This window comes from Neomonachus schauinslandi, chromosome 2 (genome assembly GCF_002201575.2).
Source record: "Neomonachus schauinslandi chromosome 2, ASM220157v2, whole genome shotgun sequence".
Classification (NCBI taxonomy): Eukaryota; Metazoa; Chordata; class Mammalia; order Carnivora; family Phocidae; genus Neomonachus; species Neomonachus schauinslandi.
Genome location: NC_058404.1, coordinates 25,872,460 through 25,898,349, shown reverse-complemented (window position 1 = coordinate 25,898,349; position 25,890 = coordinate 25,872,460). Strand labels below are relative to the sequence as shown.

Sequence of the window (25,890 nt, the reverse complement as noted above, 5' to 3'; positions counted from 1 at the left end):
AGCCATCTCTAAGGCCATGTCACTGGCATAAAAAGATGCACATGACATGTCAGCAACTACAGTATACGCATTTATTTTGTGTGAGCACAGCAAAACACGTGGGAACATGGTTTATTTCGCAGAAAGACTACATTAACCCTTCAATTGCCGTCCCATGCCACAGAACTGCTGATCTTGTCACACTGTTGCCTTTGCTTCTGATCATTACTTCTTCAGCCTGTCTGTGTCTTAAGGATACATTAAGTGAAGAGAGGAAGATCAAGTGGGAACAAGAATGCCTTCTATATGCTCAATCCTGTGAGGTGGTGTCCCCATCCGGGCCTTACAGAGGAAGAACAGTCGCGTCTAGCCTGAATCATGGGAACCAGGAACTTCTCGAATCCCAGGCGTGCGCCATCTCCCACTGTAACTAAACCATGCTCACATCCTTATGCCTTTTTTGTATTTCTCCAGTGCAGACCACTTTGTACCTATCTGCTTATCAACACCCTCCTCCCCACCGGGTCTTAGTAAAGAGAGGCCTGGCCCCTTCTGTTTCGTTGGATGCTGATGGAGGCTAGCAAGAGTGTTCCTTCCATGTTTGTTCACGTGGTTTCCTCCCACTTTGAGAAGAAAGAAAACCAGGGCTGGACGGCCAGGACTCGGAGAGGGCCGCACAGCAGACTGGGATTGTCCGCCAGTGGAGCAGTGCGGTTGTTGCTTCTGATCCCAGTGCAGCCACTGTTCAGCTGATGGGCCCTGGCAAATTATGTGGTCCTCTGCATGTCAGCTTTCTTCCCTATAAAATGGGCATGATGTCCCTCTCATGGGGTGGCTTGGCAGAGGGTAGGCACTTAACCAGTGTTAGCCCCCTCCCCCAAATTCTATTCATAATAAGGAGAAATCCAGACATTGGAGCATGAGGAAGTACTCCTTATATCCCTCTACCTTTCCCCTTTTCTCACACCCAAGCCAAACCTCAAAAACAGGTCTTCTCCCTGTGTCCCCTCCACCTACCTCCTCATTCCCTCAGTCCCGCTGTCACTGCCAGAGCTCATGGAAAGCACAGGAATCTCAAGGGGAACCAATCTTCCTCCTCTCAGCTGGGCGGACGCTCAGGGGCTCATCCCTGTGGACTGAAAGGCAGAGGACCTAATTGGAGTTACCTCCCTGGGGAGCAGGAGGGGCAGAGAGCAGGTGTTTTTCCAGGGTCTTCTTCCCTTTCCCTTTCACTACATTGCCCCCACCCAGGGAGGCTCAAGGTGGTGACTCTGGCGCTCGCTAACTCTCTGATGAAACACCCAGGTCAAGGTGCGAGCCTGTCATAAGGCAGCCGGAGGAAGGGAGGGGACTGACTAGGTAGTATGCTGTCATACTCTCCGTGACAAGAGTTTTTAGCCCAGGGACTATCTCGAACTCAGTCTATCTCTGTGAGTGAGATAGGGGAAACTGTAAACACAGCTGTAAATTGGTCCGCGGAGGACCGGGATGTCGGTCCGAGCGAGGTGGAGGACCAGCTCTCTCCAGTCCAACCCTTCATTCTATATCCAGAAAACTAAAGTTCCTGGGGGTGAAGCAATTTGCCTGACGCTCCGTCCCAGGACTGAGCGGGACCTGGAATCCGCCGTCGGGATTCCCAGTCCGGCTCCCTCGCGCCCCACGCTCCTCCCCCGCCACCGTAATGGACAATATCGGTGCCCACGCAGCTTTGGCGACCCGGCTCGGCTCCCGACCTCACTATTCCACTCCCGACCTCTCGCTTTCTCGTTCCCCCGCCCCAGCTCTCGGGCTTTAACCGCCCCGGGGTCTCGCAGAGCCGGCTGGACGAAGGGAGGCAGGACACCTATGATACCTCTACAAACATTGTGATCAGAGGAAGGCTGCGAACACGGATCGCCGCCTCTGGGGCGGGCGCAGGTGCGGGCTCGGCTCGCGGGTCGGAAGGCGCCCAGTCCCGGGCCAGGGGCGGGGCCTCCCCGCCGAGAGAGGCCGGGCGGGTGGGCGAGGGAGGGGAGGGGCGGGGCGGGGCGGGGCGGGGCGAGTTTGGAGCGCTCCGGGCGGGAGAGCAGCAGCCCGCCGGCAGGGAGCCGGACGCACGCGGGCCTGGTCGGGGGGGGGCGCGGGGGGCGCGGGGCGGCGGCGGGGACTGCGGAGGTGCGGCGGGGGCCTGGGCGCGCGGCGTAACCGGAGGCGGAGGGGGCGGAGCCGCGCTAGCAGCTGCCACCCGGCCTCCCGGCCCCGGCAGAGGACACCCGCCCGCCGCGGGGCACGCACCGCTCGCACTCACTCTCCAAACAATGCTCCGAGGCGCCCGGCGGGGCGGCTGGCGGCTCGGCGACCGACGGCGAGGCCGGGGGAGCGCGGCCCCGAGGTGAGCCAGCGCGACGCTTTCTCCAAACCCAGTCTCTTTTTGTCTTGGCGAACGTGGCCGCGGAGGGGAGCTCCGGGGGAGCGCCGCGGTCGCCGAGAGGGCGACCCCCCTGTCGGCGTCCCCCGGGGTGACAGGCGGCCGCTGGCGGAGGGTGGAGCGTCCGGACCGCGTGCGCCCGGGGTTGTGCTCCAGGTTGGAGGCGCTGAGCCTGGAGCACGCGGGAGCCGGAGGGGTGTTTTCGATTCATTTGAGAATCGCGCTTTTTTAAAACGGGGGAAACTTTCCTTCGAGTTCGGGGAGGGAAAACCGACTGTTCAGCTGGGCTTGCTGGGCTTGCTGTTCTGTTTGGGGCAAGAGACTTAAGCGCTTTGCGAGTTGCTCATGGGGAAGACTTCGTTTCTGCGGCAGGAGTACTGTCAAAGGAGCAGAGAGGGAGAGGCCGCCGGGGCTGCGAGGACCGGGATCCCGGAGGCGAGATGGTTTGGGGCCCCAGGGTAGCCGCCTCCTGTGTTGCCCCGAGTTAGATGGCAGCCTCTGAGCCCCCAGAGGGAACAAGATGATGCCTTTCTCCCGAGCCCCGGCTGAGCCCTCTGAAAGGCGTACTTTGGGCACCTTCTTAACCTTTGCTTGTGCTGCTTGTGTCCTCAGCCGGGGACACACACACACACACACACACACACACACACACACACACGCACTCAGAAAATAGAACCTCTCCACCTCTCCACTTTCAGGTCCTGTAAATGGGAATGGAGGCAGGGCCGGCTAAATGTGTTTATTTTTCTCAGGTAGAGCTCAGCCAGCGAGGGCATGGCTTTGCAGAGCTGTAAAGGGAAGCCCAAAGGTCTACGGGCCAGGAGTTTTGCAATGAGATCAGGGCAGAGTCAGGTTCCGTGGACCTTATTGATCACTGGCCTAAACAATGGTAGCAGCCTTTTTCCCTTTTTCAGAGGGAAATTTGACAGGAAGGCCCTGGGGAATTCTGCAGCTACTTTGTTATCAGGGGATCCTGTGGAATTCGGCTATCCTCCTTGCTGGTTTAGGCTGTAGGAGGTCTAACCCATGAAAATCACATTCCTACTGCTGAGATTAGATTACATTGCATTGGAGAAGGAAAAAATAAAATAAAAAGTTGGGCGAATATCATGATACCCTCTGGGTGTGTGTGTGTTGGGCGGGTGTTGGGGAGGTGTGTTAAGGTTGTCACTTTGTTCTTTCTGCCTGGGCAACCCCTACCAGTCGAGTATTGAAATCCAGACATTTTCCATATGTACTTTTCTTTTTCAGTGTTGCATTAATTTAATTGTTCTATATATATATATATATACACATACATATATATATATATATATATATAGAACAATGCATACATATATATTTATTTATTAGATGAGTCTTTTCTGGAATTCCGTCCCTTCAGGGTAAGGCATTAACCACCTTTGATGCAAGTGTAAGGGGCATTTTGAGCCAAAAGGTTTAGTTTTATGGATCTGGCCACCATTCTTCAGATTCTTTTTAAATGGGATGGGAGTGTGTCTGACAACTTCAGTCTTGCAAATTGTAGCCACAAATCTAGTGCAGAAGTTTGCAGAGGCAAAGCTATTTTTCATGACTTGGATCAGAAAGAATGCTGGGACCTTTTTCTAATCTTACACTGCTGCCTCCCACTGAAATGGGGGAATTTGCATAATTCTGGGGGCTGCCTCCCCTCTGAGGTAAGGGATGTGGGCTGGAAGGTACCATTCCCAGGCTGTGGAGAGTTGGCACTGGTAGGCAAAGTACTGTTGCTGTTTGTGTGTGCCACTTGAGTTTTTCACCATCTCTCACTGAAAACAAATAGGAGATAATTCCAGGCATAGAGCTCTCTAGACAGAACTGGAAAAGCATCTTTTCTGGCTTGATGTGGTGGTAAATTTCTGTTTGCTGTGACTGAGAAACCAGTTTTAACAGGATGCAGTGAGTCAATGATGGTGGAAGGCTAGCGCTTCATTCTGTTCTCTTATTCAAAGCCTTCCCCTAAAAACCTTTGCCTCTCTGAGCCGTCGTGTGGAGAGCTGTGCCCGCGTCAGAGAATTTCAGAGCTGGGCATGGGAGCAGAGAGAGCGTGCGTAAGCTGGGGAAGGTTCTGAAGGAGGCTTCCCATACCTCAGTCATCCAGAGCCGACCCAAAGTCCCAGGGCTGTTGTGGGCCATCGGGGACAAAGAATGGGGCGCCCTGGAACCAAGCAGACATGACAAGTTTGTGCTCTCGGTTGCCTGTTGGGGGAGGCAATGAAGGGTGGGTGGCCACCCCAGACTGCCTCTTTGTGTGTCTGTGGTAGCCGTGAGGAAGTGGTTGGACACCCACCTCCACAGAGAGCTCAGCCTTATAAGGAGCTGCAGGAACGTGAAAGGCCCACACAGAACAGGTTTCTGAGTTTTCTTTTCCCGTCTCATCGAGGGGGCTCGGGAGCCTTTGCCTGCAGTAAAGGGGAGCCTCTCTTTCCCTGTGGTCAGGAAGCCAACAGCTCTCTATGAAAGGACCAACTCCCCACTATGGGGCAGGGATATGGACCCCTGCTCTCTGAATACCAGTGTGCTTCTTCCACTCCCCCTCCCCCCCAAAATTTAGCAGCAGAGCCTAAAGCTCTCCCGGGCTCAAGACTGTGGGAGGAAGAAAAATCCTTGCTATCCTCCTCTGCTTGTTGAAGCTTAGTGACCTCTTCTGGGGAGCTTGGTGAGGCATGAACCTGCTACTTGGGTGCATTTAGGGGAGGAGAAGAACCTAACCCACAATCATCTTAAAGAGAGGGATGCATAAGCCCCTACCGACAGTTGCGGAAAGACAAACGCTTGTCTTTTTCTCAGAGTGTTTATTTAGCTTCAGGATGCGGTGGCTTCACGGTGAACTTTGGAGGGAGAGGAGGTAAATTTAGCTCCGGTGCTTGTGAATAAGCATGCCTGTCCGTGAGTGTGGGACGCTGGAAAGAGAGCACTCCCCACAAAGATGCTGGAGTGGGCTCCTGGCTCACTCCACCCGGTTAGCCCTGATGATAGTTGAGAGGGCATCTGCCCCAAAGCAAGTTCTCACTGGAGGAGAGTGGGGAGCAAACCCCAGGGCAAAGCTCCCTTTTTGATGAGAATCTGATCGCCTGACGTTTGTAGAGATGATTTTCTCATGGACATTTTCCTTATGAGGAGGTCAGTTCATTTAAACGAGGAAAGAAGAAGGACGAGCAGCAAACAGGTGATGGGCAGCCACTCTGTATAATGAATGACGTGATGAGTTGAGGGGCTGCCAGCACAGTTGGCCTTGCCTTCTACAACCACCCAACTCCCTGTGTCTGCTGGACAGGTCTTAGTTATGTCATTGCCGTTGTTTCTCCATCTCTAAAATGGGGATAACGGCTACCTGCCAGGGTGTTATTCAGGCTAATTGGTTCATATCTGCAACCCTTTGAGTTCATCTTCAACAGGTGAATTTACTAGGTTCTCTGGGCAAACTCTCTGCTCCCTGTTGGACTGTCAGAGACAACTCTTGCAACAAGCAGACTGCCTTACCCCCAGGGCTATCGTAGGGGAAAATAATTGTGTGATAATCTCTTCCTTCTGTTATATTTTACCCGGCCACCCTTAGACCAGAGGGCTGTGGTAATAAGGCATTTCTCTTTCTGTTTCCCTCCTTGGCCTACAGCCCTGGCTCTGTTGACCTCACTGAGCACCGGGTTGAGTAACGTCTATGAAGTAAGGGGAGGAGGGCGGATTCTCAAGATGCTGGACCTCCTGACACGGTTCCCCTGAGGGGCAGGCTGGCCCCACACCTCTCCCCTTTCTCATCCATCGAGTGTCCCCCTGGCCAGAAGTATGGCTTCCAGCACTGGGCTCAGGGCCCAGGCCTACCTGCCCCCTCACACAGTCCTTGGTGAAAAGCTGTGGCTTGTCCTCTGGAAACCACCATTTTTATCTGCTGTACTACATTGTAGTTCTTGTCCCAAGCTCTAGATCCCTTCAGCCCTGGGGACTGAAATGCCCGCTCTGCTCGGTACTCCCGTCACAGAGTTGTGTTTAGTTTTCACAGCTTCTGATAAGGCCGCACCCCCGGAGAGTGACTAAGAGCCTTATGACAAATAGGTGAGGGCCTCCGAATACATGGAATGCTAATCTCTACCTTTTTCTTCTCCTTCTTTCCCCCTTCCCCCACCTACTACTCCCCCTTGGAAGACTCAGCCTCTCGCTGGGAGTGCGGCCATCCTCAGGTCGGGCAGCTCTCTGACAGGCCCAGTGTTCTGCTGTCCCGGGAAGCCGCCCTGCGACCCGCATCTGCCTCCCAGGAGACCAGGCCGGAGAGCCGAGCGCAAGATGAGCCAGCGCGCCGTGGGCTCAAGATGCACCGGACCGTCCGACTGAGCCCTGAGAGCCCGAAGATGTCTGCGTGCGGTGACTTTGTGGAACACATCTGGAAGCCCGGGTCCTGCAAGAACTGCTTCTGCTTGAGGAGTGACCACCAGCTGGCGCCCGGCCACCTGCCCCCTCCGCCTCGCCTGCCCCCCAGGCCCGACAACTGCCGCCTGGAAGATGAAGGCGTGAACGGCTCGCCCTACTCCAAGCCCACCATCGCCGTGAAGCCCACCATGATGAGCCCCGACACCTCCGATGTGTGGACAGAGGCGAACCTGAGTGCCGACGTCTCGCAGGTGAGGCTGACTAACCCCGGTGGTATTTTTACAGGGGCTGCTCTTGTTGTAACACTGGGTGGCTGGCCAGCAGCCAGGGAGGGCTGTTAGAGCACGGCTCCCGCGGGACGGCCTCCCATCAGCCTGCCCCACGACTGCTCCTTCCTGACTCCTGCCCTCCTTTCCTATCTGCCCTCCCTTCCATCTGTCCCTTTAGGCTGAGAACCATCAATCCAGTCCCTCCAGTGGCATCGGAGATTGTCTTAATTATATATCTGGAGGCACGCAAAAATGCAGCTTCTTTTTTTTTTAAAAGGTTTTTAAAGTTTTTTCATCGATCGTTTAAAATGCATACACGAGTAGCAATGATTGCATAACAAATGCTCTGTGTCCACGGCCCGTTACCATGAGTGTCCACAGATCAACGCACGACCCTGTCTTGCTTCCTCTCTGCTCCCAGCCCCACCCTCCCCTCCCTGTGATTTTAAAGCAAACCCCAGACGTCGTGTCATTTCCATCCATGTCTTTAAAAAAAATAAAGTCTTCCTAAAAAAGAGAACCACAATGTCATGATCCCACTTAACGTGTTAGCAATAATTTCTTCATATCCAGTTCCCAGCCGGGGTTCATGTTTCCAGTTGTGAAGCTTGGATTTTAGCAGCTTTGAACTGGGATCACCAGAGACAGTTATACCCCTAGAGATTAGACCGTTCTGCTCATCTCCCACAGGTCCCCCTTACAAAGGTATAATTATTTAGAGGGCACGTAGAGCCTGCTGCCTCTAGACAGGGTCTAGGAAGCTGGAAGTCTAGGACACCTAAGAACTGCTTGGGACTTGTTTGACCCTTTTGCCTATTCTAGTTTTCCTAAACCATCATGATGAGTGGATCAGGAAGGCTGTTTGAGCTTCTGTGAAATCAGAGGTCAGTTTTAAATTAGAGGAGGCTTGACTGAGGAGAGACATTTCCTGTGGTTCCGCTTAGCTCCATGTTCCTCCAGCACCGCTCCACTGGTCATAAGCTGGTTACACCCATGCACCAGGCTGTGCTCAGTACCTTCGGTCTTTACAGACATAAGCTAGGGACTCCCTCAGCTCAGAATCATCTTGGAAAGGAGGCGAATGCCGGCCCAACTTTGAGGCTGCTTCTAAAAGTTTTGGGGTAGGGGGAGACTTTAGAAGGGAAGGACAAGGGGACCATGACTTCAGTGATGGGAATGACCAGTCCACATCTTAAGATTTTACTTATTTTAGAGAGAGAGAGAGAGTGTGTGCACGAGTGGGGGAAGGGGCAGAGGGAGAAAGAGAATCTCAAGTAGACTCTGTACTTAGCATAGAGCCCGATATGGGGCTTGATCTCAAGAAATCAAGAGTTGGATGCTTAACCAACTGAGCCACCCAGGCGTCCCATGACCAACCCATATCTTTGCCTCGGGGCTCAACTAGTCCAGCCACTGCTGCAGGCTCCGGCTGAAGTCACTGCCTGTAACTTGGAGAGGGAGCAGCTCTTTGGCACGGCCCAGGGAGCAGCAAGGGAGCTGGGGACCCAGCTCAGAAACCACCCCTCACTCTCCTGCCCCAGCACCCACCCGAGCTGTTTTAAAAAGCCCCATGACTTTGGTTTCTTCAGGATTGTACTGTGACACGGTTATCAAGACCACTAACAAACATAAAACAAAAATGCAACCAAACTCAACACTCTGTTTTCGAAGCTCTTAGGAGAATTTATCTCATCGGGCCATTTTGAGGGAGAAGGCAGAATGTTCTTTTTGAGAGGTTTGTTGTTTTCTCTCCCCGCCCCCCACCTCACAGACTTAAGCCAGCCAGACCCCGGGTGGGAAACGCAGCTCAGTGTCTGGGAAGACCCCTGGCTCCGGGGGGGGTGGGGTGGGGTCCCCAGCAATGAAGAGAGTCTGTGGGGAGATCAGAAGGTAGGCGTGCTGCAGGGCTCCCTCCCTGCAGCATGGAAGACCGTTGACAATGTCGTGGCACTCTCCTCTCACGGTTTCTCTCTTCCTTTTTTCTCTGACAAGGTCTAATGTAAGTCTTTTAACCTTGGGGCTGTGTAGGTCATCTGGAGACGAGCCCCCGGCAAGCTCCCCCTCCCGAAGCAGGACGACGTGCCGCTAGTTTACCTGGGCAGCTTCCGTGGTGCCCAGAAGCCGGCCGGGCCCTCTGCCTCCACAGATGGCCTCGCTCGCTGCCCCCCCGGCCTATGCCGTGGTGGGCCTGCACAGCCTAGAGGCCCGGGGGCAGCGGACCACTGCCTTCCACCCAGTGAGTTTCTCCAGCGAGAAGGTGGGGCGAGAAGATAAACCCATGTTTCCCTACCAAGAGCTGACCTCCGCTCAGGAGAGCTTCCGCCAGAAGGTAGCTGCCTTTGCTGGCATGACGTCTGGCTGTCACAAGGGCCCCGGGCCCTGCCCCTCCCCACAGCCCCTGCGGGAGTCCCTGCCCTCGGAGGACGACAGCGATCAGAGGTGCTCACCTTCGGGGGACAGCGAAGGGGGAGAGTATTGCTCCATCCTGGACTGTTGCCCCGGGAGCCCCGTTGCCACGGCCACCTCACAGGCTGAGAGTTCTCGGGGCAGACCTGGCAGAGGGGACCGCTCACCACTGTGCTGGGAGCAGGGCGTGTGTGGGGGCCCCCCTGAGGAGGAGAAGCAGGTTCTGAGCTTCCCGAGGGAGTGCTGTAGCCAGGGCCCAGCTGAGAACCCGCCCCGCCTGGGTCCCAAGAAGCTGTCCCTTACCTCAGAGGCCGCCAGTTCTTCGGATGGCCTCTCCTGTGGGACTGCCAGCAGTGGGGCCAGCAGCCCCTTCACCCCCCATCTGGAGAGCGATTACTGCTCCCTCGTGAAGGAGACTGTGCCAGGCAAGGAGCAGGACTCAGGCTGCCACGTGCTGACCTCTACCAGGTGCCTTGGACTGACGGGGGAGGCCCAGCCTCCAGCCCACCCCAGGGAGGCGGTACAGCCTGAACCCATCTATGCTGAGAGCACCAAGAGGAAGAAGGCGGTTCCAGCACCTTCCAAGCCACAGGCCGCAGCGGAACAGGCAGCAGCTGCTCGGGGCCAGGGCCAGGTACGGACAGCTAATGCCTGGGCTCAGAAAGCAGCATCTGGCTGGGGCCGGGACAGGGAAGGCCCAGATATGGCTCCCCAGGTGGCAGCCACCATCACAGTCATGGCAGCCCACCCAGAAGAGGACCGCCGGACAATCTACCTGAGCAGCCCCGACTCCGCCGTGGGGGTCCAGTGGCCACGCGGGCCTGTGAGCCAGGACTCTGAGGCAGGTGAAGAGGAGGCTGCAGCTGGGCAGGGGCTGAGCTCCAGAGAAAGCCACCGTCCCGACGCGAGTGAGAACACGCCCAAGGGGAAGCCTGCCATTCCCCCCAAGCTGTCCAGGAGTAGCCCCGGAGGGTCCCCGGTGTCCCCCTCTGCCTCCCCACTGTCTGACCTCAGCGAGGGGGGCTCCGCTGGTGGTACGGGGCCCCAGGCTTCCCCCAGGGGCCCCACTGACTCTGCTTCTTCCTGCCGGGCCAGTGGCGTCGCCGCCGGTGACTCTGTCCGGTGCCACCCCCCAGCTGCCCCCGCCTCAGCCTTGGACCAGAGGAGGCCCCGGTACCAGACGGGGGCCTGGAGCCGTCAGTGCCGGATAGAGGAAGAGGAGGAGGTGGAACAGGAGTTGTTGAGTCAAAGCTGGGGAAGAGAGATGGAAAACGGCACCGCAGACCCCTCCAACTCCTCCGCGTGGCACTGTGTCCGCCCCACAGACGGCTGCTCCGGGCAAAGCAGCAGAGTGGGCACCGGGATGAGCAAATCGGCCTCTTTTGCCTTTGAGTTCCCCAAGGACAGGAGTGGGATTGAGGCATTCTCACCTCCGCCGCCGCCTCCGAAGTCGCGGTGAGTATCATGGTCTGTGTGTAACTCGGGGCCCTTCCAGAAACCTCTGCTGTTGCCCTTTACCGAAAGCCCTCAGGCCCAAGCCCTGAGTCCTGCGCGCTGGGCACCAGCGTCTGCCCAAAGGCCCTTGTGCCTTTATGTAAGTTCTGGGTTGTTCATGTTCATGCTCAGCAAACAAGCCCCCAGGCGGTGCCCTGCCCGGGATTGGCTTTTTGAAATGACTCTTTCCAAGAAGCACTGCCAAGCTGTTCCTCTCTCCTGGTGCTCAGAGTTGTCGAAGCTGGTGCTCTTTTCCTCCCCGTCTCTCTGAAGTCTCCCTAGCAGGCTTTTTCGGGGAAACGCTGAGATTCACCATTTATTTAGACACGCAAAAGAAGGCCGGGGACGGTTGTCCTGTGGCATTTGGAGAGGCAAGGAGACGGGGAGGCCCACGGGCACTGCCAAATGTGTGCTCCAGAAACAGTTAGGCCTTGGAGCCAAGAGCAGGGTAGTAGGAGGCTCTGCACGTGGTTAGTAACCTTCAGATGTGGGTTTTTACCGGGGTTGCGGGGGGAAGAAGGAGTTCGTTTTAGCATATGCTGAAATCAACAGCTTTCTCCACTGCTTCACTGCTGTCTCCTGCCAGTTTAAAGTACCTTCCAAAGGCCCCCCAAAAATAAGTGCGTTTTTAAAGGTATTGCGTTGTGCATGGAATTTAAATGGGGGGGGGGGGTGGGAATTTCCCTCTCATTCCAGCAAGATGGATTCCTATCAGGGAAAGGAGAAACCTGCTGTGTGTTTTGTTTTTGTTTTTGTTTTTTAAGTGACAGCCTTTCCAACAGACTTTTTCTAGTTGTGTCGTTTCCAGTGATTCTGTTTCAGCTCCCGTGCCTCCGGGCTGTTGCCGGAAGCAGGGAGCTGACCACAGAGACATGCAGCTGTGACACTTGACTTTGAACATCAAGGCGTCTCAGGCTGTGATGCTCTCTAACGTGGGCTTTTTCTGTGACCACTGCTTTGTTCTGGTATTGCACTGGCCACCTGCCATGCGGCGTAGACATCCTCCAGATCCTCAGGTGATTTTGCAGACTCCTTTTGGCTACAGTTTTAACTTCCCGAGTGAATGAGGGATCCAGCAGCTAAGAATAGCTCCCATTTGTATGGCGCTCACTGTGGGCCCGTTGTGGATCTAAGGGAATTAGACCTGTTAACTCCTTTGATCCTCAGAACAGCCCCAGGAGGTAGGAATTACCATCCCCAATTTACAGAAGACAAAACAGAGATAGGAGGAGCTGAAGTCACCTGCCAAGGTCACACACCGTTGTATCTGGCCGGCTCTGCTCCTAAACACATAGGGCACTTCAGCAGGTGGCGTAGGAAGTGAACAAGGCATGAGAGTAAAACATGGGCATTGGCTCTGTCTGCCTCAGGCCTGGGTAGGTTAGTGGAAGTATGGGCTTTGAACTTGACCAGAAAATCAAGTTCATACTGCATCTGTCTTATCTATGGGCTGAGTGATCTTGAGCAAAGCCACTTACCGTGACCGAGCCTCCCTAAAACCGCATGGGAATAACAATGCTTTTATAACACCCTGTTGTTGAAAGACTCAGGTGAGAGGAACAGACTCCAGTAGAGGGGTTCATTATTATGCAGGCAAGGGCCCCCTGGAGCTATTGTTTGTACAGGGACACTCGCACCCTATGGGAACCTCCTGGCCCACTCCTAGGCCTACCACCTGAACACCACCTAGTTCCTCGGGGAAGAAACTAAACCTTTCTCATGCGAGAATTAAGGGCTTGGAGGAACCCCAGTCACCACAGCAACCTGACTCAGGTAGGGTTTGCATTAGCGTCTGGGTTGAGATCGGAGTTTTTTGGCCCGGTTTGTTAAGATAAAACCATTGGATTATATATGTAGCTCAGACCAGGTGGCAATCTCAGAGGTTCTGGGTTCCAACTCTTAAAAACAAACAAACAAAAACCAAGCAAACCAAAAGAGTTCTTATTTTCAGGACTTTTGGGGGAAAAAATCTGGGAAATAAAATTAGCTTAAGGGAACCCAGAAAAGAGCAAAGAGCACCTGGCACTATTTAAAATAAAACAAACTCATATATGTTTTCATTTGGGGAAGATGTTTTAAGCATTATTGACATCTCTTGAATCATCACATCTGCCTCGTGAGGAGATGAGGGCGGGCTTGGGACCATAAGTTGACTTTTAATTCTGGAACTCAGTACTTACTGAATCCCTCTGAGGAAGGTGCCAGAAACCCACAGCCTTCGAATCTAGCAGGTCAAGGTGATGGCAAATTGGACTGTTCATGGGAACACAGCCCACAGTTGATCCAGGACCAATAGCAGTACCACACTGGTAACTATGGCAGGCTGATGTCAATTTTCCAAGATGGAAAATGTTAGAAGGTCTTTGAATGACATTGAAGATTAACTCAGTTTCTTTGCACGGCCCATCTGTGTGTCCTATTTCGAAGAATCAGCCTCACCCGCAAACAAAAATAGCGACTCTCGTGACACGTGTTAAGTACACTCAGCGCTCTGGAGAAAAGGGGTTGTTTCATGCAGGACAGTGTTACTTTTCACTTACATGCACTTAGATCCTTCTGCTTTCTTGGGCTATTACGGAAGAACAAAGAATCATTTTCTGGTTTGCCTAATGGTCCTGCTTTACAAAACTGACTGTGGCTCGGAGTTTAAAAAAAAAAAATGATGTTGAGAATGACGTGACTTTCCTATGGTGTTGTTTTGGATGTTTGGCAGTAGCTTCTCTGTCTGAGATACTGTCCTCTGTAAGCTCCCATTAGGGGTATGGAGAAGATTCTTGCTGTAATGCCATGAAGGACAGAGGCTCTCAATGCCCATGTCATACCCTTCAGAGGTATTTAAGCGCACTCAGTGTACCTCCTAGCAGATGAGGCACGGTCTGGGGCCACCACGGATCCACCTACATGTTCGGGCTCACCAGCTTAGACTGACGAACCTCACCGAGTCTCTGGGTCAATTTAGTGCCCCAACTTAGGGCAGAGTTCGGAGGTGAGGGTTGACCAGTCCTGCTGGCTAGGAGGCTAAAACCTACGGGGAAACAAGCGTGGACTTCTTAGTTTCAATGTCACATTCAAGACTTAAAGGCAGTTTCTTGAGAGCGGCAGCGCCTGGGGAGATAATTAAGATGCAGAAGAATCAAATTTATTTCTGCCTTTTATTTCTTCGCAGATGCAAACCTGCTTTTAAAAGACTTCGGCTTTTGAGTGACAAGGTCAGTTGAGGGAGACTCCTCTGATTAGTGCGGACAGGAATTTCACAGAAAAACCCCAAATTAGGATGAGAGGCCTGAACTCAGAGGAGGAGCGAGAGCATGGCAGGTGAATAAGAACTAAGACCGGTTTATATGGTTTCAGAGGCCAAAGGTCTGGCCCCCGGTGAGGCTAACCAAGAGAAGAGTTTCCCCAAGAAAGTGAGAGAGGTTTACTTTTGAAGTCGTCACTCATGCTCATCGTAATTTTAACCCACTACTTAGTTACATTCTCCCGATCCTCTGCGGGGATTCTGGGGAGCAGAGACCGAGTCTATCTTTGGGCTCTTGCTCGTTCTTGATTCCCCGCTCACCCTCCCCCGTCACTTCTCAGCAGACAGGTGCTGACAGGGTCACAGATGGAGCTGTTCTGTCCACAGAAGTGGCCACTGGGCCATTGGAATCAAGATCAAAATGACTTCATTGTGTGGTCTCTTGGTAACATGGTCTCTCAGCATGAGCCCCAAGGATGGGAGTAGAATGATAGAGATTGCTATTTATCTCCAGACTCCATATCCGATCTGAGTTAAGCTCCGGATGCTTTATTCTTGAGGCATTTTCTGCTGCAGTGGATTCTGGTAGAATGGTAACAGTTTACTAGGAAATCCTATAGTCTTGATGTGTAATGGGGCTTTTCTGTGTGGCATTTTGAAAATCACAGTTTGTATTAGAAAGCACTCTATGTGCTTTGAGAATCTTCTCTATGTTTAGCCTCTTTGACAAAGCTGAAATAAGTTGGCTGGTGGTCGGATCGATCCAGGGAAGACTGAATCCTGGGGATACTTCAGGGAGAGAGATTGCTCCCGCAAGTACACACAGAGTTTGGCAAACAGAACAAAGCACGTCAGCAATGCACGTTTATATTCTGCTCCCTGCCAGGGGCAAATTAATAGTTGGCCTCTTCCCCTGAGTTTGTGGATAGAACCTGAAAACACTGGACATCGAATGATGCTGTCTGGACCAGGCAGAATCAAAATTGATTTCTATATTTCCAGTCTGTAATTAAAAAAAGAAAAATCACTGAGTTGAACAGTAGTCTATATCAAATATGTTGGAACTTCTCTCCGTTTTGGAGCATACATCCACGGCTAAGGGTAGGGATTCGATTTTCTTTCTGTAATTCATCAGGTGTCTCCTAAGTGCCTACTTTCCATTATGCTCTGTATAAGGTGCTAAAACGTCAGTGACTGGATTCTGCCCCTTAAGGCCCCTGAGGGTTGAGTGGGTATAAATTAAATCAGCAGATGTGTCGTATGACCACCATGGGCTCTCGCCCTCTTTTTGATTCCCTTTGATTAGATTGGTTATCATAGCAACTGGATTCTCAGCACATTCTCATTCTGTTGGGTAACACAGAGGTAAGTTCAGCTCAGTGTCCAGGAGGAATGCAAGAATAGTCCTTCCTTGAAGTGTCTTGTGACCTGATTCAAGGCCAAGGTTAGTATAGGTATATAGATAACCATTTATTTTTAGAAAGGCAGGATGGGGTGGGGAGGCAGATGCTCCTTGAAGGTCAAGAGCACGCTTAGCCATCTGTAATAACACAGTATCCTGTTTGGTGCCTGGTACATAATAGATGCTCAAGAAATACTTGTTGAATTGTAGGCAGAGACCATGCTCGTCTTACCTCACTTTCTCCAAAAGCACTATGCTTCGCACATCAGGAAATGTTGAGAAAGGAACAAGTAGCTTTAAATTCTTGTATCCAAGTATCTTTCTGAAACCCAGGTTTCTGGATTGCCCCAGTGCTCTGTTTTGGCAGTTAACACAGTATGTCTTGCACCCTGTTAAATTGGATCCATATTTGTATCTCCTCAAGAAATTGTAAATTCCTAGGAGAACAGGAACCATGTTTCGTGTATTTTTCTTTGACTTTCCCATAGGAAATCTTAGCATAGTACCTGGGACACAGTAGGTATTCAGTAAAGGATTATTGAACTAGGGGGGGACAAAAGGCCAGAGAGAACTACAGATCTTGGCCTGATTTTTCACTGGACATCCCATTATAATTCTGTGCCTAGCCTTGCTCAACAGAACATTATCACCTTGGGGCGCCTGGGTGGCTCAGTTGGTTAAGCGACTGCCTTCGGCTCAGGTCATGATCCTGGAGTCCCGGGATCAAGTCCCGCATCGGGGTCCCTGCTCGGCAGGGAGTCTGCTTCTCCCTCTGACCCTCCTCCCTCTCATGCTGTCTCTCATTCTCGCTCTCAAATAAATAAAATCTTAAAAAAAAAAAAAAAAAAAAAAAGAACATTATCACCTTGAGTAAAAGAAGCTGAAGTTAATAATTATTAATGTTTCAGGGTGGGCAAACACCCCAATAGGCACAATGTATCCTTTCATGGATTAATTTCTCTCCAATGATTATACATTTCAGTTTTGCAACGGGGCTCATACTCTGCTCTTTTTTTTTCCCCCCAAGCTGAGCAGGTGTGTGGAGCCAGCCCTCTCTTGCCACAAGAATGTTCCTTTCAGGTAGTCATCACCTAAGGACCTTTCTCCCCACCAGTGAGTCTCAAGGAATTCTAGGTGTGGTTTCACTTCTCTTGGGAAGAGATTTTTCATGCTTTCTGAGGTGGGTTGGAAAACACAAGTGTGGGCCATATGCTCGAGCCCCCATTGTCGATCAAAGGGACTTTTTCCTAAAATGGCCAGCCTACTTTTTGGGTGTAGAACTCACCAGTTGGTGAGAAATTATCTATGTGTGGTGTGAGTCATTTGTTACTGTGTTAGGACCCTCGACGTGCTCACGAAAGGACTTCCTTTTATCAGGAAGGAAGTTGATAGACCAACTGCAGAGAACACCCGGCGGCCCTTTCTGCAGCTGATAACCTTCAGAGTTTAAGATGGGTCTTCATCCCCTGTACTAGAATTGCTCAGTTTCTTTATATCGACTCTTGGGCACATCCCTAAAACTGTCAGTCGTTAAAGGGTGTTTATGCTATTTCCGTACAAGTTGGTAGAACTCCCAGCTTCGATGAGCTTTTGTCTAATGCCTTGGATGGCTTACTCTCTGTGCTTCTCTAATGGGCTGACTCACGGAAGCAACTGTTCTTCACTTGGGGGGGGGGGGGGGAAGGGGAACTTCCAGATTGAAGACAGCTTTAAGAAATCCTTCCCTTTTTACTCATCTTACTGTCCAGGACCTATCACTGTCAGATGATCCCCTGACTTGCTGGTAGTTTGGTTTTTGGCCACTTCGTGCTCATTCATGCTTGTGCTATGAAAACTTATCTGAAGTCTAAAACCTAGGCAAATAATGGGCAGTGTTACCATGTATGTTCCTGGGTTGTAGAACACCCTTCAGAATGGCTCCTGCTCTTCAGAGAGCTCCATATAGCAGTCAAAATGAATGCAAAAATACACCGACACTGGATAAACACAAGAATAGTTGGGATAACTTGATATATTAGTAAGTAATATGACCTTGAAGGTCAGGAAAAAAGGGAGGAAGTCTTTGGAATTTTAAAACTAGTCATAGTGGGGATGTCACTTAAAATAATGCTTATTGATATGTGTAGCTCCAAAGGAAGATTTTGTGACAACATATTCTTGAACCATGAGGGCAGTTCGGTTGCATTCTCCACACCAATTCCAATCAATGGGAGTAGCAGCCTGAAGCTCCACATGGAAAACAGGGAGACCATGTGCCTTCCCTGTAGGAAAGTTCACCACGATCAATTAGTACTGTCTGCAGGTCATGCCAGTGGAGAGTGTAGACATGTGGGCCAGATATTTATCAATCTAGGTTTCGAATCTAAAATTTACCATCTATAATGCAAAATCGTTGATCGTCAGTAACTATTCCCTATACTAATCCAAGGGTTTTATTTTTGTTTTTTTTTTGTTTATTTATTTGTTTGTTTTTTTAAGATTTTATTTATTTATTTGAGAGAGAGCATGAGTGGGGAGGAGAGGGAGAAGCAGATTCTTCGCTGAGCAGGGAGCCCGATGCGGGACTCGATCCCGGGACTCCAGGATCATGACCTGAGCTGAAGGCAAAAGCTCAGTCGACTGAGCCACCCAGGCGTCCAATTCAAGGGTTTTATACCTGTGAGAGGATCTGTGTTCTGTCCAGCCCAGGCCATCCTAAGCAAACTTTGGCAGACTGTGGTCCTCTCTTTGATTATAACCTCAAAGTTCAGATTGTAAGGCCAAAGGTTTTGTTTTCTCTTAATGAGTGATTGTGACTATCCCATGAATTGTAACCTTTTTGGAGATCTGTATTTGAGTAAGTAAGAGTTAACCGTTACATCTGTTACCCATTAAATGATGTATGTTCACTTAGCCTTACCCTCTTCGGTTTGTAGCACTGGCTTTCTATGCTTCCCGATGGCAGAGACAGGGAGTGGGGGCAGGAAGTATGTCTCATCTTTTAGAGGGATAGTTTGAAAATGAAAATTCCATATTATAAATATATAAATATTATAATATAAATTTATCATATAAATTTAATATAAATATAAATATATGTTTTCAGAATACATAGTACATATAATTTTTCTGCATCTTCTGGACTGGTGATGAGCTAGGTTGTCTGTTTCAGAGATGTTCAACTTGGGGACAGAGCGTGTCTCCCGAGGAGCAAGTACAAGAAAGCCAGGACAAGAATACTCACTGATCTGTCACATTTACTTTGTGACCTCCCTTCAGATCTCTCAAAATGCCTTCTATATCTTCATGTCCTCTCTAAAACTTGAAACAGAAATTGTCTCTACCAGTGAATCCTAAATCCAGCCCCTTGATCCTACTTCTTATCCTACTTTCAATGCTTGTCCGTGCCTCTTCTGAAAGCAGAGAAACATAATGAAAGAGACTCTTCTTCTTAGAGTTCAGAGTCTGAAGTTTTCTTGGTCTTAACGGTCGTTTAATCGCTAAATATTGAGGATTCGGTGTAGGTGGAGCTAATATGAGCTACTGAGGAGGATTCAGTGTAAGAATACATTATGCCCCTGCAATCTCCGTTCCTCAGTGTTTGCCTCGGAGAAACACTTGGGTCAATAAGGGAATGCATACGATGAAGATCATCACAACATTGTTCACAGTAGAGGGTAGTTGGTGCAATCACGGGTATTCGTGTCTAGGAAAACAGAAAAGTAAAATGTCATGAGTATGAAATGAAATACTCAATAGCCGTCAGACATTATGGACTGGATATATATACAGAAACATGGATGAACCTTAAACTAGCTTTGAGTGAACTACGAAACAGAACACGATCTGTAACACAATGTAATGCTGTAAATTGAAAACACATAAAGTGCCAGCCTTTTTTAAAAGATAAATCCAAGGATATATATCCAAGGAAATACAGTGCGTACCCGCAAGTGGGAAATCGGGAAATGGAGAGTTAGTATAGAGATGGGGATGAAGGGAAAAGCTAAAACAATGCAGACCAGTGTGAAGGTGTATCATTAATCGAGGCAGAAGGTGATTTCACCTCTCTGCACTTGAAGTAAATAAGAACATAAAGAAAGACCGAATCATGGAGAAAGAGGACTTACTTGCAAGAAATAAGAATGGCAACTAAGAATATCAAGAAAAATGGTGAATGTTTGAAATAGCTGCTTTGGAGAGTGGGAGGTCAAGTGCAAGGATTGCCAGGGAGCCCCAAGGGCTAGCTGAAGGCCGGAATCATGTATTAATTGTGGCCCCAGGCTGCATGGTTATGCACTTTCCTAGAGAAGCAGTAGGCTGCCTGGTGCAGGAGTGAAGATAGAAAATGTTTGAACTTACCTAGTATGATATTGTGATTTGTAATAAATAAACCTTTGGTCTCCATCCCTGTTTCTGGCACAGAGCTCCTAAAACCCGGGGAGTTTGCTAAGTGATGAATTTCCTAGGAGCCATAAAGGCGTGTTTTATTATGTTAATGAGGTGACTTTTGAACCCACCTAAGGATGGGGGCTGGTTGCCAGGAAATCAGCCCTGTGATTAGCAGGTTGGAACTTTCAGCCCCACACCCCAGCCTCTGGGGGAGGAGTGAGGGGCTGGAGGTTGAATCAGTCTTCTGTGGCCAAGCTTTAATCAGCTGTGCCTCTGTAATGAAGCGTCCATAAAACCCCCAAAGGATGGCGTTTGGAGAGCTAAGAGGTTGGTGAACCTGTGGAGACGTGTGTGGAGTGGTGTGGTGCGCCTGCCAAGGTCATGGAGGTTCCGTGCCCTTTCCCCACACCTTGCCCTGTGGCGTCTCTTCCATCTCGCTGCTCCTGGGTTATATTCTGTAAGTGAAATGTTTCTGTGGGTTCTGTGAGCTGCTCTAGCAAATGAATCGGACCCAAGGAAGAGGTCATTGGAACCTTCGATCTGATGCTGTCTCCGGGTCCTTAGTGTCAGAATTGAGTTGTATGGTAGGATACCCAGCTGGTGAGAATTAGTGGTGTAGGGAACCCCCCCGCCCCCTGCCCACCGCCACGCTGGAATTGGGTGACCAGAACCCTTATCCAGGTTGGGGGAGGTTTCAGCCAGGACTAAAGGAGATGGGAGAGAACAGCTAACAGAGGGCTGAAGAAGTGACCTGGGAGTGGGAAGGAAACCTCATCCTTTCTGGGCAACAGCCTGGGCCAGAGAGGGGAGTAGAGAAGATCATCTAGTGGCTTTGTTATAAATAGCCTGACTCTCCCAAGCCAGGAGGGTAGGAACAACATCTAATATAAATACACACAGATTTCTTAAGCCAATAGTTGGGCTCAGAAACTGGGTCAACAAAGTGGACTTGGAGCATTTGCTGAATCAAGAGAAAGAGGGAAGGATAATTCTGAAAGCGTCGTTGCCAAAACCAGTAGTCTAGAAACAGAAAGATTCTGGTCAGGCACAGATTGTATTGGTGGATGGGTTCCAAGAGGGATAGGTCAGGAGTAGAAGAGCAGTAATTCCCAAGTTGGTGAGTAAGAATTTGCTACTGCTTTGGTTTACTCAATCACCAGAGCCCTCCGTTGGGGGTGGAGAGGTGGTGTGAAGGGGGTAGGAATCATGGGAGGTTCTTTTTTGCAGAGGAGAGGCAAGCTAATACCGTAAAAGAGGTTCTTCTGTTTCTTAATTTGTGCATAATGGAGCTAATCAATCTGGTCAGCCGTGGAGTACGGCAGCCCTGAGCCTGGGGCTACACTACAAATTAGCAATGTCTTGAATCCTAGATCACACTGAGGTCTGGTTGATGGACAGATCAGTGCTTCCTAGTTACTTTAGAATAATGCGTAGCTTCAAAGCATCATCGTGATGAACGTTCTTCTTTGATCTCTTTATTTTTTTATTAAAGATTGTATTTATTTATTAGAGCGAGAGAAAGTGCACGTGCACGTGAGAGAGCACAAATGGGGAGGGGCAAAGGGAGGGCGGAGGGAGAAGCAGACTCCCTGCTGAGCACAGAGCCCAAGTCCGGGGCTCCATGCCAGGACCCCAAGATCCTGACCTGAGCCGAAGTCAAACACCCAACCGGCTGAACCACCCAGGCGCCTCCTTTGAGTCTCCATCCAGTATCATAAGAAAAGTAGAAATATCAGAGTGAAATCTGTAACCCATGTGCTCTTTTCTGCTTCTATCCAGGTAGCAGAATTAGTTTACTGGAGGCTGCTGAAGTCCTCCCTCTGTCTCTGTCCGTCCGTCCATCCATCCATCTTTCTGTATAAGTAACACTTTTCTGTGCACCTGGTGCTGTTTCCGGCACGTAGCAAACATTAACTCATTGCATCTTGCCCACAGCCCCATGAGATGAGTGTGATTGTTATCGGCATTAGGAGAAATGGGCTGGATGGGCAGCTGAAGCACAGATCGCTGAAGTGCCTTTTATCAGGCACCCGGCCAGAGACCAGTGGAGCCAGGACCCAAGCCAGGCAGCAGAGCTCCCGGGTTCATGGTCTTAACCACCCCATCAAGAAGCCTTCCTAGAGGACTCGGAAATCCGTCTGGGAAGTTCTGGAAATGCTTGCACGGCTGTTCTTCCCAGAGGCTCCTGCAGGTCCTTGCACACTGTGCTGGGCTGGAGGCGGGCCGGCAGTCAGGGTACCCCTCTGTGGATTGCAGCTGCTTGGTCGTCCATTTGTTCCTCATCTCCTTTCCATCTTCTCTTCCTTTCCACCTGCATGTGAACACCTGTAAGAGCTTCCTCCTTGACTTTCCAGGCCAGGACTCGGGGCCTCTTTACCTCTATTGGAGATAAAGTGTAGCTCATTGGTGATGGGGTCTCCCTTACCTGCCCCCTGACCCTTCTGGCCTGTCGTCAGCCTCAGCTCAAAGCTCCCCGGGCCAGGTACCTCCAAACCTCTGCCTGCCTTCCTCCGGCACCAGGCAGCCCAGAACTTCTCTAGGAATGTACACAAAAGAGTACCATGCTGCGTGGGGCCACAGATTAAGGAACTTTAATTTTCTGAGACCTGAAAGGTGATCTTTAAAAAACATTCATAATCTCTCAGTGCCAAAGTAGATCTGTGTATAGTCAGGGCAAATGCCTTCAGATTTCCATTTGACCAATTCAAGCACTTATCCTTCCCTAAAACTAACGACCGACCTAAATGTTTGCGTGTGCACGTCCCTGTTTTTAAAAATAAGTATGGCTTTATTCCTATTTTTAAGTGGTTTCCACTGAATGCAAAGTGCATTCATTGTCAGGTTGAACCAAAGGGTTTTTCAGCTTGTAGAGCTATGGAAGTTACTAGCGCATTAACTGCAAATGCAAATTAATAGGCCTGCACTGTGGGGAACATTGAGGTCATCTGACCGAAAATGAAACTGATTTCCTATCTTTATACATGCTAAGAAATCAGGCGGAAATACGCCCTCAGAGTAGACTGGACTTATTAGCCCTTTCAGGTGACACTAAGATACTTGGAAAATAACTCCCTTAGCATTTTCATCAAAGAGAATCAAAGATAAAAACAATAAAAACCTTTCAGCATAATTATCTGCCTTTCTCATCCCATCTCTTGAAAAAAAATTTTTAACTACAAGATTTGTAGAAATTCAGGATATTTTGGAACTGCTGTATTTTGTAAATATGAAAAAGGCTCAGCAATTGAATCCAGCTTTTTTGAGGGGTGTTTGCTCAGTGTTCCTGCCTTTTGCAAGTTTTGCTGGACAAGTGTAATTCTTTACCAAAAGGAAACATTTATGCTCCCAGATGCCACCGAGTTATTGAAACAGAGGCAGATAAACTTAGTCAAGAAGTATTTAGTAATTACCGTGTGTTCCAGTATATTCTGAGTGTGACACAGCTCCTCAGTTTATAATTTGGGCGTGGGAACAAGCCTATTTCACATGAAACAATTAGAATAATCTAACCAAGATTATAACCTAATGCCCAGTGATGTGAATCAGACTCAATTCAGTGTGCGTTCCAGAGAAGACGGATCAGTCAGAAAAGACTGCAATGGTTTGGGAGGGATTTGTAGGTAAGTGATATTGACCCTGGGTTTTGAGGGTGTAAAGGTTTGAAAGGGAGAGACAGTTGTTTCTTCAGAGCTAGGATGGGGAGGGGACAGTAATGCAGAGTGCTTTGCGGACAATGAGAGATTAGCCCAATTGGAGCAAAGGATTTATGAGGAGAAGTAGTAGTATAAAAACAAAATGGTGATAATTTTTCTTCCCAAATGAGAAGTCTAGCTATATGTTGTAATATATAAACAGTGGGGGAAAATGTTTGAAATTGAGATTGGCGAAGAATATTTCAGTCACCACGGAGAACCCGAGATCCAGTATGGTGGCCGAGGTTAAGAATACTTACAAGAGCTCTGCACAGGGCTCATCAGGGTCAACCATCATTATGAGAGCAATGTTTTAGAAAGATTTGGAGTCAGGATGCTCAACCCCCAAGGCTGCAAATCTATCCTGAAGGTATAGATTGAACCCTCCATATACTTTTTTAGGGGAGCTTGACAAGTACTTATCTTCTGGGTCCTAGGTTTGTTGAAGCAAGGATGGCATCATCTCTATGCACTCTTGTATCCCCAACACCTAACACGGTGCTCACCACAGAGCAGGCAGTCAAAATTTATTTCTTAAAAAACCTGGGAATGCTCTTCAGGACAGACAGGATGGGGGACACACTGCAGGTAATAGAGGCATAAGATAAGTAAAAAGTGAGGTGCTTTTATTCACCCAGCAAGCTCAGTGTTTCAACTTGAATCATTTAATGATTTTGACCTTAGGATGTGGCTACCTAGTAGAGAATGAGTGGGGTGCGGCTGACTGTGTTTCAGAGTGTATTTGAATTGCTGCTAACACTGGAGCCCAACAAGACAATCGGAGATTGAAAGCTGCAGGTCAGAGGCAGAGCCGTCCCTATTTTCCTGTGCTTTGGGAGGAAGTGCATTTTATAGAAAAGTCAGAGAGGAACTTAGGGGAAAGGAGAGCTCTGAGCAGTGAATTCACAGCTGGCTGACAAGGCACTCCGCCACCTTCACCGAAGCTGGCCCTCCTCCTCAGGGCTGCTCCATGGGACCCCACAGTCACTGGCCCAGCCCGTCCCCAGGCTCTGGGGGGCCCTGCCAATGAGGATGGCGTGACGGGCCACGTCTAGGATGGTAAGGGGTTCTCCTTCTTTGATTTAGGCATGACTTGACTTATTTGCATCTGGAACTGGTCTGTTTTCACTTCTTCTTGGCAACTTAAAAAATGGGTGTAGCATCTTCTAACCTGTGTGTGCTTTCCGAGCTAGCTCGGAGGTCTTCTCCGAGTCATCACCAAACTCAGCAGTGAATTTGATCAATGCGAAGGCTTGGTGTGCAGCTGTACTGGGATCTAGAGTCCCGAGACTGAATTTCCGCACTAGTGTTCTTTGGGTTTTCATAAGCTTCTGCTCCGGAGGCAAATGGCTCTCAACCGAATGCGTGTGAACTAAACAAAAGTCAGGGCAGTGAGAAAGAACCCTGGCCTCCGTCACACTTTACAAACTGTGCCGTCTGATGAGGATCCTGGCGGCCATGGGAAGCTTGAGATGCAGTCCTGCTGGGGCAGGGCATCCGTTAAGAATTTCGGACATTCTAAAAGCTTGGGGGTATTTTTAGATGAGGCTTGTTCCTATGAATGAGGAAGTCTGGCAGATGGCTCTTCCGCCTGGATTTTTTTTTTTTCCCCAGCTTTCTACCAATACAGTACGGAGAAAACTCTGGCAGGGCTTCTTTCTCTAAGGACAATGGGGGGAAAAGCCATTCTGAAATCACCGGGCGGCAGCTGCAGGGCTCAGTCTCTAAGGACACCGGGCCTCTGGCCGCGTATTTCATCCTACTCTCCTGTGACTCTGGCTAATCAACGGGAGGCAGGGAAGGAAGTCTGAGTAAGAACAAGTCGTTTATCACGCTGTGTGAGCAAAGACATCTGTGCAGACCATGCTCTCCGTGCAGCTGATAAGAATGTTATTCACCACCTAGAGAGGAAAGACCGGAGTATGTGGTTTCAGCCCGTTGAAGCCACTTCCTTAAATGACGTGACATCAGATTGCATCTTCTAGGTGGTTGGCACCAGTTTTATGAACAGCAGATCAAACTATCATTAATGAGGGGAAAGCGCCTTTAGAAGCAATCAGTAGAGTCTTGCTGTGCATCGTTGGGTGCCCTTGGATTGTCATCTGGCCTTAGGTCTGATAGAACAATCCAGTAGGGCTCAGAAAAGTCACCTTTTTCCGGGGATTCTTAAGAAATCCATTGCATGCATAGATGGAACACACGAGAGCAACTTGATTGTCAGTCTCTGCTCTGATGATAAGCTTCCC

At 50.0% G+C, this 25,890-nt stretch overlaps 1 protein-coding gene across 1 annotated transcript in view; it reads left to right on the top strand.

Annotated features, from left to right (window-relative positions):
• Window positions 1–2,163: 2,163 nt before the first annotated feature.
• The window catches only part of PRAG1 (PEAK1 related, kinase-activating pseudokinase 1), a 49,125-nt gene continuing 25,398 nt past the window's right edge, over window positions 2,164–25,890 (top strand). Inside the window, 4 exon segments of the mRNA XM_021694197.2 lie at window positions 2,164–2,350; window positions 6,551–7,023; window positions 9,070–9,204; window positions 9,206–10,902. Coding sequence (XP_021549872.1) covers window positions 6,715–7,023; window positions 9,070–9,204; window positions 9,206–10,902 — 2,141 coding nt within the window. The 5' untranslated portion in view covers window positions 2,164–2,350; window positions 6,551–6,714.